The sequence below is a fragment of the Micropterus dolomieu genome, linkage group LG10, assembly GCF_021292245.1.
Source record: "Micropterus dolomieu isolate WLL.071019.BEF.003 ecotype Adirondacks linkage group LG10, ASM2129224v1, whole genome shotgun sequence".
In the NCBI taxonomy this organism is placed as follows: Eukaryota; Metazoa; Chordata; class Actinopteri; order Centrarchiformes; family Centrarchidae; genus Micropterus; species Micropterus dolomieu.
Window position 1 is genome coordinate 11,467,189 of NC_060159.1, and position 12,852 is coordinate 11,480,040.

At 40.5% G+C, this 12,852-nt stretch overlaps 1 protein-coding gene across 2 annotated transcripts in view; it reads right to left on the bottom strand.

Moving 5' to 3' along the window:
• Positions 1–3,587: 3,587 nt before the first annotated feature.
• LOC123977634 (A-kinase anchor protein 7-like) overlaps positions 3,588–12,852 on the bottom strand; it is a 48,068-nt gene continuing 38,803 nt past the window's right edge. The window contains exons 10-11 of one of the 2 annotated variants that reach the window (XM_046060484.1): positions 10,946–10,981; positions 3,588–6,624 (exon numbers count right to left, since the gene is read on the bottom strand). In XM_046060484.1, coding sequence (XP_045916440.1) covers positions 6,404–6,624; positions 10,946–10,981 — 257 coding nt within the window. In that variant the 3' untranslated portion in view covers positions 3,588–6,403. The remainder of the gene's footprint in view (positions 6,625–10,945; positions 10,982–12,852) is intronic. The other variant, XM_046060485.1, reaches the window with a different exon arrangement.

Sequence of the window (12,852 nt, forward strand, 5' to 3'; positions counted from 1 at the left end):
CCCAAGTGCGGTGCAGTCCTTGACATGAAATCTGGGGTCATTTTGTGATTGAAATTTAATAACTGCCGACTCAACCGGGTGACATGAACGCAACAGAACAAGGGATGTGACTCTGTGAGAGGGCTGTAAATGAGCGACGGCTGGGGAGCAAATTCCAAGAGGACAATGTCAAGACGATGCTATCTATCATTTTAATGGTGCTGGCGATTACAACTTTGCCCTCTGCCCATCCTTATTAAATCACGATGCCTTTGACAGTCACAGCTGGCAAGCTGTCTTACCATTATCCACGAGTTCTGATGAATCATGCAGAATCTGCACCCACCACGCCACCGTGTCACAGACAGGTCAGCTGATGACTAAATCAGTATCAGTATCAGCTATGCAGTATTACTCCGGCGTGATTCAACAGATTCTCACATTATGAGGGAAGCTGTGAAATAAGAGCTCACAGGGTTTTACGTTGGCAACACCCCAGTGACCCTGTTTCACACAATTCACACAGACTTTTCTTTCCATTTATTTAAAGGTGCATCTTGATATTAGGTGGAAATCTCAAGCAAGAAACTGCAACACTTCACATACTTAAGTTCTGTGTGTTTACTTACCATCATTTCAGTCTGAGTGCTGCTAGTCTAGGTATGCAGCTGCCTTTGTCACTTCCGCTTTAGACCAGCTAAATGTCAGTAAGAGGAAGGTCATCATTGTTTGTTAGATGTATCATTATGCTGAATGTCGATGAAACTGGCTGGCGTCATTCTGCTTGCCTGAAAGACTGCATAATTTCTGTCAACTTGTTTATTGTCTGTCCTATCATTAAAATTTTTTTTTTTAGATGTGAAACACCTCATGGAGCCCCCCAAAAAATGACCCACACTCATTTATCACTCACTGTCCACCCATCTGCCTCCTGCTGGCCATCAGGAATCTTGACATTGCCTGCAGACGACACGCTGCTCCAGGTCCATTAACTCACCTCCTCTCAACGATGCTTTCTCTGTGGGGAGCTTCAGACACCTTGTTCCAGAATTCATGTGAAGCAAATTACCCTCTAGGGGAAATACAGCTGACATGTCTTTTTATTTCTCAAGAGACAGTAGCCGTGTTTCCATCAACATTTTGCGCATTTTGAAGTGTCGCATTAGAAAAGGTTGATGGGAACGGCAAAATTAAAAAAAGAATCCTTAATTTCTCAAAAACGTTTTTACTCTGGGTTGAGGTGGTTTTTACCTTTGTCGAAATAGAGTTAATGCGCTAAATGGGACATGGAAACACTTTTGCCGAATAAGTTCTGACGTAGCGAACATGTAACTCATGTCTGATCAGCTGTTTTCGCTGTTGGCGTCTTGCCAGATATTCCCATGACTTGCGGAGGCATGGCTGGTACCAGTTTGCCAGCTTGAAACACATTCCCATACCTCTTGTTTATTACAGCCATGTGTAAAGTCAACTACTGACGTAACTAAACTTGCTGTATCCTGGTTTATTTGCTCCAAACATTTCAAAAGTCTGCTTAAAATTCACGAGAGATGATGAGTTGGAAACATGGTGTGTACACCCACACACATGTTTTAAGTTATTCTGGATGAAGGTCTGTATAGAAGAAGTGGACTTATTTACTGTGATGTCACCCAGTGGTTTGTGGACTACCGTTTTGAAGCCTCGAGTTTGGCATTTTGGCCGTCGCCATCTTGGTTTTTTGGAACCCGTCAGCGGACATGACCATATTTGGATGAGAGGGTGGAGCTAGCGAGATCTTATTAGCAAGTTGGGTCTATAATTCACATTAACTGTGATATTTCATGAGATGCTCATTTCGGCTAACAGGCTAAAAACAAAATGTACTTACGCAGGTCAAATGTACACAGTGTGCTGGAGACTTGTCAATCACAAAATAGTCACGCCCTAAAGCATACCCTGCTTTATCATCTATTTTCCTATAAATTGGACTATAATTTACTAAATGAACATCATGCTGTATTAAAGAAGACTTGAAACTAGTGATTGAGACCATAAACTTATTAGGAAAGTGTTTACTGAGGTAATAAATCAAGTGGGATGTAGGGTCATTTTGTCATTACGTCCAATGCAATCAGACTATTTTTGCAACCACTGGAGTCGCCCCCTGCAAGGCACTTCCGTATTGGCTTCACTTTTCTTGTTTGACACTGAGGCGCCTACGCTCGCTTTACTTTCCCAAAGCATACTGGTTCAAAACATTGTGTTGAAGCCTTTTCCACATGACGGACAACGCCTGAAGCTTCGTACGTCACTAAAACACCAGAAAGGATTTGACCGAGGGATCGAAAGGTAAGGTTGTTAGGGCAACTGTTGGCAGCTGCTTATGCAAATGCAAAACTTGTGAATGACACACAAACCGTGTAGTTATAATGTCAGGGATAAACTTATGGGTTGCGACTGTATACATTTCTTGCAGCACTTTAATGAGTGAGCAAAGACAAAAATGAACACACAATGTTCTTAGGCTTTTAATGTCCAAATGAGGAGTTTGTGCATTAATGCATTATTAATTTCTGCCAACCACTAGATGTCACTGTGCCATGTCTGTCTTCAATGCTTCGAAACTTTCAATCTTTTTTCGGCACAATCAGGACAAAGCCTCAAAAGCTTCACGAGGGTTTGTACGCCCATCACTACACACAAACCCGGAAGTTGCCGCTTGTTCTGGACAGACGGAGAGTGAGGGAGATGTCAATCATGGACAGTAAATAGGTTTAATTAGGCAAAGTTAAATCACTTCTTGTAAATATACCTTTTCAATAGAAATACTTGTTTAATTCACAAGCTAATGTCAATGAAGCGTACTGACTTCCTGCAGATATTTCACATTAAAAGTGTAAACATAAAGGAAGTGTTGAGTTCGCATTAACCAATGGAAATAAAATAAAAGTGAGAAGAAGATGTGAATCTGGAGGTCTAATCAGGCAAAATAAGTGACAACACCTGTGTGAGTGTGCCGAGGGGGTAAAGAGCCTGGATATCTGTTGGTAACCTCGGTTATAAATGACCAAATAGAACAAAGATTTTACTCTAAAATACCATCTTGGCAATAAAGCAACTATGCCTAAAAGCATGATAAACATTGGTATCATTGGTAGTAGCAGTGGGCTTTACATTCATGAAAATCATGCTAAAATTCCTTTATTTAATAGACGAGATGCTCTTCATTTGAGGAGGTTACAAAACAAGATATTCAGAATGTGCACTCTCTCCGGCATTAAGTGTACACTGTGGCCAAGTGTTGAAGTTAGGACCCACCTTAAAACATTTGGTTAAAACATTTAATTTTGGGGGACATAGATTTGTTTATCAAATACTGCCTGTGGTGAATGTACTGCCTGCTATTTCCTACAAAATGGATATGACATTTAGGAACCAAATGCTTCCACAGGAAAAAAAAAACACTTCTTACAAAGCCCTATAATACTGCGTTAGAACAGGAACAACAGTCCTTTTGCAATTTCTGTCTTGATGTAAACATACTGTAGGTATACTACACACATACACAACCCGAAACCACAGTGTACACCCAGACTGACATCAGGAGAAGAAGAGAGGGATATTGGTTTGGTTCTCATATCCTGTTTTATTGTTCAAATATGACAGAACAATATATACACAGTACAAACAACACACCCACAAAGTCAGTCATACACACAGACAAATGGAAAGACAAACAGAAAAGACACATTTGTACAGACGTTCGTTCTCACACACTCACGCAGAGACATATGAACAGACTAACCATATAGGCCAACAGGACAACTTGTGTATTAAAGGGGATTTTAAGGAGATTAAGGATCCGGTGACAATAAAAGATCAAAACGAAAAACGTTCAAAGTCCACCTTAAGACAGAATTCACCTCGCTATTGACTTTTCAATGAGCCCACAGTGACAGGACTTAAAGTGGCTTTCGCAGGGATGAGAGCACATTTTCCAGCTCCCACCTTTTTCGCACTGGAGGGAAAGAAACCTCATATGGCTGAAAATCTGAGGTGAAAAACGGAGTCTCTATTTCTCTCGTGTCTACGTACACAAGTGTGAATTTGCCTTTTAATGGAAATAACATGAATTGTGTTTCACAGTGGACGACTTTGACATTTAACTCAAGGATCCGACTCTTTAAACACAGGCTGACACTTAAGAAAGAGACTTTGGCAAATCTCACAGCGAAATGAGCCATCATCGCCCACATTGGCTAAAAATTGTTACCTATGCATTGTCACCTTAAGCACTTACAGAAAAACAAGACTCACATCAATTTGTTTTAGTGACTTAAGGCCACTTTGAACAGAGGTGATTGGATTTAACAGCATGTATATATTTACCTGCTCTTTAAAAAGTGAAACCAAAGACAAACAAAAAGCAAATTCATAATTTTGTGCTTTTTTCACCTTTGAATGCAGCGAGTGCTTCAAAATGAAATCACTTTTCATTTTTTTCACATGAAATTAATTTCTCTAACAGGGAAGCCGGCTATTCAGCTGCAGCAGCAAAGCATTATAAATAATAGTTAAAAACGATAAAATAAGATAGTAAGTAAACAAATCTTTATCATAGCTGTTTCATCATCATCATCATCACCATCATCATCTTGCAGTCAATCGAAAACCTCATCTCCAAGAAGTCAAGTTTTTTAAAAATTCAGACAATCTCCCTTCACATTGACGCCCATGTGTTTCTGAACGAGCTTTGGGGGCAAACACAGGGCATGAAAGGCCAATTTCATTTTCAATAAAATAAAAGGATAAACACTGAAATTAAGAGTCTGAGAGATTTCAGCTGACAGCCCCAACTGTCTGAGTTAACCTCTCCAACATCAGCAGAGCTGCTCTTCCATGTACAGTACTACAAAATAAAAGCTCCTCTGATCAGCATAAATACTCACTGAGCTTCAAACAGCCAGGATTCTTTCTGTGTCATTGACCTGAACCCAAACAATTTATGAAAGGATTTGAAGGACAAAGACAAAATAAATCATGTGAGTGCTCTGCTGCTTCAAATTCATTTCACAGAAGAAAAAAAATGATGATGATAAAGTATGTGAACAAAGAACAAAAAATGTATATACGATCAGGCAGGAAGCTGAGTTATGAAATGAATGCCTGTGTCTAATAGCTAGTAAAATAGATTTCAATGAGACAGGCAATCAGGTCATTAATGGAGGTTTTGGCATTAATGAAGTAAAAATGCATTCTTGGCAACTTGTAGTGTGTTGTAGGAGTGTTATTGTATTTGTAGCATCCCGAATCCCGTATCTCCAATTCACCTGACATATTTTGTAAAGTTAGTGCTATTAGTGCGGATAAATGTGAGGGGATACCAGCCTGTATGCTCCCATAGTGTTTGTGGACACAACATAAGAGTCCAGATAAGCTTTCAAAAAGCTTGAAAAAGTGAACTCAGAGCTTAGAACTGAATTTAGCTTAAATTGATGATTGTCTCAGTGCTGCCTAGGCAGGACACTTAATTAACAGTAATATGTAATACTTAAAGCGTAGCTGGGGCAAGATCACTTTCAAGATCACTTCTTTAAACAGCTTAGAATGAAGACAAAAACGAAGACATCGTAAAATGAAATGCTGGAAGTTCAAACAAGGTCCATTTCCTGAAACTGAATTAAATTGAAAGTGCTTTGAACCCAGACTCGCTTCAAATTACAAAAAAAACTTGCACAGACACAGTCCAACATATGTTAGTACGTTTGAAGCCAGCTCTTTTCAAATATCCTCTTCAGCCACAAAGATGAACCAAGAGTAATCTTTTGTCAATGAAGAGAGAAACATTTACTGAAAGAAAAGTAAAAAATTTCTTCACCTGAAACAATGAAGATAAGGAGAAAGAAAGTTTTTCTTCGAAGTTAAATTGAGGATACTGTGGGCCATTTCAAGTGCAGGTGATGGAAATAAAACAAACTGTCTACAAAACGTGATTTATGTTATTCTAAAAGGGCAGTTTGTGAGTGAAAGGTCAAAGTGAACCCTACATGTGTCTCTAAAGGAGTGCTTCACGTATGTTTTCTGGGTTTGACGTGCAAACACAGACAGCTGAGTGACGATATCGATATCCTTGCTGTTAGATGTAGGACACCAGAGTTAGTGAGTTAACTTACAGGCCCAGAACGCTGGCCTGTTGGGATGGTCACTGAGCACAGAACTCAAGCTACATTATCTATTTAACCAGCACTGTGTCAAGTTAGTGTCTAGCAATTGGGCAGGTAGCTAGCATGACTGGGCTAGCTGGGTTAGCTAGTCAGCAAACTGGGCTGGTTGGCTAGTTCAGGCTTTGTGCCCAGGGCTTACTGACTCTTCTCCTGGTTAGCCAGGCCTGATGTTTTCTGGGCAGCTGGTTTTTCAGTCCCTGTACCTCAGTCTGATGATGTCACTTCCTGTTGTCTGTGGTGGAGTTAGCGGTAGTGTCAATCTTTGTTGCAGTTGCCTCAGTGTTTCCAGGGGGCTGCACAGCAGTGGCATTAGGCCCACCACCATTTTGAAGTGTTTCCTGTTTGTACTGTTGCAAGGCGCGATTGACAGCATCCTCGACCAATCGCCTGCTGACCCTCAGCAGCTCCGCCTCATCTGGCTCAGACCGGCGACGCCCACCTGTGTAGAACACGCACAACAAAAGTGTATTATATACATTCATATATTAATTTAGAAGAACACACTATCACTCACAAACATAACACGTGAGATGTGACCATGTCTTATTACAGTGACTTTTTTCTTCACTTTTTCCAATTTTATGATTTTCTTTAATTTAAAACTGCATTGCCCCTTATTAGTTTATTTAAAAACAAACAAACAAAAAACAAAACCACTTGGTGAAGAGCAACAAGCTATAAACAAAACATTGATGTATTATCAACCCACTAAAGCTGATTAGTACAGTTACCTATGCATTCATTTGTGGTCGTCTGTCTGGCCACCTGAAGACTGCAAGTCCAATTTTGACTCTCTTTGACCTTTGTATTTTTGACCTCCAATTACTCCTGGAGCAGTTTAGCTGCTAAACACTCCGCTATGTTCACCAGCTAGTCGCTAACTTTGTCTGTCTGCTGTTTGGTGCTCAGTACAATGGGTTTAACATAGCTTTTCTGCTTAAGACAGCTGCCTATCGCCGCTGAAAATGACGCTGAGGAGAGCGGTGAAAGTGAACCGAAACGGTGAAGTTGTGGGCTGTAAAACCAAAACACTGAGCTGAAAGACACTAAAACGCTCTTTGAAGCAGAAGGAACCTGCAGAGTGGTGTGATAATTCTTTGTGGGTTCATCACTACAAGCAACACCTTTCACATTGCATACCGTTATCTTTTCTATTGATAATATAAAAATATTGATTAGTGCAGCTTTAAAAGAAATTAAGGAATATGCCCATAGAATAGTACTCTGGAAAATTATCTATATTAATATTCTACCTAAATACAGGGTTTGCTGCGTTTTCATGTACTGTAACACTTGCTGTAAAAAATCCATTTTGAGTGCATGTTCAATGGAACACTAATCCATTTCCAATATTATACTAAAAATACACATTTTTAATTTGAAACCCCTCATCAAACTGAGGATTTTCCACTGTGTTTATGAATGACATATTCAAATTCTTTACCATAATGACATTTAAATTCCACAATGAATTTGACTGCAACTCTAAAGCTGATGAGACACCGGGCAACTTTTTGAGCAATGTTGCTGGGCAATGTTGCTGGGCAATGTTGCTGGTGGCAAGTCCGACTATGTTTTGAACAGAGAGCAGTGGTGCAGGGAGGGTGGCGGAGTGGTGCGGGAAGGGGATTATGGTAGTAATCTTTACTCATTACCACTGATGGCAACATTGCCTAGCCCCATTGCTCTAAAAGTTGCTCCGTGTATCATCAGCTTAAGCCTCCTGTAGTGTCTTTTCATATACTACCAGATCTGATTTCATTCTTATTCCAGCATATTCAACATGAAAACGTAAAGTATAATCTCATTAATCATAGACTGAATCCAGCGACAATATCAGATGTGACGACAATGGACACAATGTGACAGTCAAGAGTTTAAAATAACAGATGAGGCGAACAACCATCTCCCAGCTCTTCCACACATGCGATTTGAATTTAATCTACCTCCAGGAGCGACTGAAATGATAATTAATTTAACAAGCAAAGCTCTTTACCACACTGTCGGTTCTGCATTTGCTGCAGACAAAATGGCAGGCATAAAGCCAGATAGAAAACAGTAAGATGGACAGAACGTCAATAATTCATGTCAAAAAGACAGTTAGCCAGGCCGTAAGATGGACAGCCTGCACTGACCCATCCTGATAGAGAACCACTCAACCATGCAGTCTGTCTGACTGACACACACACACACACAAACCACTACAACATTTGATTATCAAAGCCAAGAGTAAAATCCCCAAGCTAAATCTTCTATATCACAAACTCTGCTGGGCTCATAGGTTAGCTCATAGTTAGGAAAGCAGAGTGGTGCTCTGTTATTCATTATAGAAAGAGGACATACAGTAGGAGTGAGACAGCGAAAAAGGTTTGCTGTGGTCAGAATCACATCCATAAAGTTTATAGTTTTTTTCAATTCTGTAGAAGTTTTCTTACCAACATAATGCTACTGTTTCCTTTTTATTAGTTATTATTTTTTTGAAATTCCTCCTTAAAGGTGCTCTGTGGAGTTTTTAACCACTAGTAGCGCTAAGGAGCAATGTTTTTATGAGGTCCAGTTTTGTTTGTTTGTTTGCTTGTTTGTTTGTGCACATGCAAGAGCATCCTGCCAATGGACACAATGTGTTTTGGTGAGTCACACTGAATGTTTGTTTAAGAGAAAACTCCACAGGGCACCTTTAAGACACAGAACAAAGTACAATGCAGACTACTGCTAGGTATGACTTTAATAAAGTGTACAAATGCTCAGCAGGAATCTCAGTCCATGACGACTTGCTATTAAAGAGTCAGTCACTGATGATTGATTGTCGGCACAGTCATGCTGTTGACATTTGATATATATCTCCCTTTCATCCTCCAGGTGTTCTGGTGGGTTGAGATCTATTATACCGGCCACTGGAATGAATTACAGTCACTGTCACGTGCGAGTCAGCTTGCTTGTCGACAGGTGCATTATGTTTCCATAGATGTGTTATTTATGCCAAATACCCAGCCCGCTACACAGCATGCCAAACAGAAACCAGGATTCGTCAGACACCATATGTACACTCCTCCCTCATTCAATTATGGTCACCATGTGGTCACACCAGCTTCACTTTTTTATTTTATGCTCAATTGATTTGAACATAACATGGTGTTTTGTTGTACATCTACACTCATGGTTTATTGAGTTGTGCTTTCTGAGAAGCCCTGCTGATATTTGATTATCTGCAGCCTGCCTTTCAGTTTGAAGAGGTATTTTTGCCCTTAGGACTACAGCTGACTGAATTTATTTTAAATGAGCCTTTCTCAGTAGACACTAGTATGTGGAACTTTCTAGGATGTTGGCTATTTCTAATTTAGCTGAGTGAACTGAAACTGCTGCTCCCGGCACTATCAGATAATTTCAGAGTCATTTAATTTATAGCCCCATTTACACCTGGTATTAACATGTATCTCCATACATTATCTGGATAATGACATCCAATCCACGGCCTGTGCATTTAAAAAGTCTGCTCACTCTGTAATTGGATGTCAATATGCAAATTGGTCAAACATGGTCAAGCTGCACAGATTGCATCTACTCTTGCCTGAGATCCGATCTCAATGCGAACCTGACCACCTCCAGATGTGGTCTGGCCGATTTGATCCCATTCATATCACAATGTGTTGTGCGTGCATGTACACCTGCACGCACACATGCAACATGCGTTTCCTCATCACAGTAGGATATCCATGATAATGCCAGGCGTGTATGGGATCTACTGTGTGACCCGACCATTCTAGGAGCCCTGTATGGGTTTTGCAGCAGTCTTTATGATCTTGCACGCAGTCACAAACCTCTGCAATTAAGGTTGGGCCAGTGACCCAGCATGTGCCTCTCACAATTCGATAAACATCGGCTGTTTAGACTGCGTGAGGCTCATTATTATAGTATTATTAAAGCTGTAATCGCCTGGGGATCACACAGAACAATTTTCTTTAATCTAGGTTAACATGATTTTGATGTGGTTTTATCTGCTTTCCTGTGGGTGGCAACTAGAAGGTCCACTGTAGGAAATATTTAAAACAAACAGTAAGATGTATGCTGGTTAAATTGTGGTGTAGAGTATCGTTGTTCCATCTCTGTCAATCACCAGATGATCAGCAGGGTACAGAAATATGCAGCTTTAGGCTATATGCTTTTTTTACACTTGCTAGCTACAAGGCCATTACATTAACATGAATTCATTTAGTCACTTACAATTTGTCAGAGGTCGCACACCTCTGGAGCAGGTTTAAGTGGACAGGGACACATTGGGGAACTGAACCCGGATCTCTCACACCAAAGGCATGAGTCTTATCCACTGCGCCACCACACCCCATAAACACTTTTGACTGGATCATTTTGGTTGACTGAATTTAAACTGATGAGGGAAGTGAAATGATTATAGATGAGAAATATGAATATCAGCTGAAAGGAAACGCTAATAGAAGGCTGCTGAATAACGCATCAGCTGCTATGGGATTACCCCAGTATGAGGAAAAAGAAAAAAAAAACATTACTGTGACATAATACATATGCTCCAGGAGATCTATAAAAAAAAGACATTTAGATTATGTGATTGGTTGTAAGCAATATAATCACGGTAACCCAGAGGGTGCTGAAATTAATCACATCATTAATCATCCCTGATTTCATTGTTCGGAGGGATTACATCATAGGGTGCAATCAGATGTAGATTAGCTTTTGAAGGAACCTTCCTGACACTGATTATATATGACACAAGGAGGGACACATACTTGAGCGTCTGGCATGGAGTGGGTTCTGAACCAAATCTGCAACATAAGCACACACATCAAATATTAAAATATAGCCATGCATTAAAAAAAAAAAACGAGGTATTGTGCTGCCTCGTGGATTTCATACACTCGTGGATTTCATACACTCATGAACTAGTGCAGTACATAAAAGCTTCTTTGACTATTAACACAAGGGAGATCCTTTTGGTGCTACACAGCAGTGATTTTAAAGATTAGGTTTGGACCCCTGGGCTATGTGAGGACTAAAATGGATTGAGAAATATTCTGAAGAAATACTGGTATCCAGATCCACTGACTGTCATACTGCCCAAAGCAGCAAGACTTGGCGGTGTAAAAACAGGGCACAGGTGTGCACCTTTTGGGGCCGGCTTTAAAGCAAGAACGCCAGACAGAGCATAATTTATTACACAAGTTGTAAAAAAAAAACAAAAAACAAACAAACAAATAAACTTTTTAAATGCAAACATGAACACACGTCTGAATTAGGGCTGTGGCTATAACCGCAAAATTGAAATACCGCGCTATTGGTCAAGCCTACCGCGGAGGATGGCAAGCACCGTAACAGCCACAATGTTCATACTTTACACTTCAGGGCGTGTTATATTAATAAATTAGTGCTTCAAAAGTTCCAAAACCACAATAGCTCTGTAACGGTTCAAGGACGGACCGCCATGGGCTGTACGTGAGCTGACTGCAAACTTGGAAGCTGTTAAGTGTAGCCGTGTTTTGTATTGTTTTAATGTTTATGTCGGATGTTGCTTTCTGTGGAAATTTAGTTATAACGTTACTACAGCGAAGTGGTTAGGTGTGGACAGCCCATTCTGCACCGCACCGGTGTGTGTGTGCGTTGCTGCAGTATGTAAACTGACTTCATAGACATGCCCTGAAGGTAACGATATAGCTATCGTTACGTGTGAAAAAGTCGGTCAAACTACAAAAATTTGTTTGCTTGGCAATGTTGTTGACTAGCACCCAGCAGCTAGCTTGCTCCGACCATAAAGCTGCTGTTAGCATCTCGCTATGCAGTGAGGTGAGATCCACAGACACTCGTACTACTGCGGGGGAAATTACTTCACCGCAACAGCCCTAGTCTGAATGTGTTTCAGATGAGACAAAGCTTTGTTGGATGATTTTAGCAAGATTAATGACAAATGAGGACAAAATATCTTATTTCGACTCTTCTCTTTTATTTCAGATCGGTTCCTGAAGTCGTTATAAATATCCAGAAAATATCAGCTTGTAAATTGGCCCTACATAAAACACTCTTGTCAGAAGGTCTGTATCTTTTAAAGAGGTGTGTTTGTATTTTATCTGCCTATTCAATCTTGGCCTGACAAATTGAAGGCCTTTATGATGGCAGTAAAGCTGCCCTCTGTACCCGTTACATAGACACACACACGGTGTCAGAGACACAGATAAGGCTTTCTCACTGTGGATAGACTGATTCCACAGCAACAAGGCTGGCAGACACAAGGTTATAACTTCGCTCTCTCTCTCACACACACACACACACACACACACACACTTTTACACACAGTAGACCCACAATTTCTCATAGTTTACATTCTCCCTCCAGCTCTATGGTTCTGCCTCCAACCTCTTCTACTACCCTTTTCTGTCTTTACTTCCTAGCCGTTCTCTCTCTCTCCTTTCCACTCTCGCTCTGTACCTTTTCTTGCTGGCAGTGTTGTCATGGTGACGGGAAGAACCAGACAGGCACTTCAACTTTTAACAACACATGAGGTTGTACTGACTTCCACTTGTTTTTTTGGCAGATCTCACTCTCCCTCGTCTCCAGGTATCTTCTTCTTTCACATCTGCTTGACTTTTTCTTCTTCCTCAACCTCCTCGTCCCTTTCTCTGCATCTGACTTGCGTTCTTCTTTG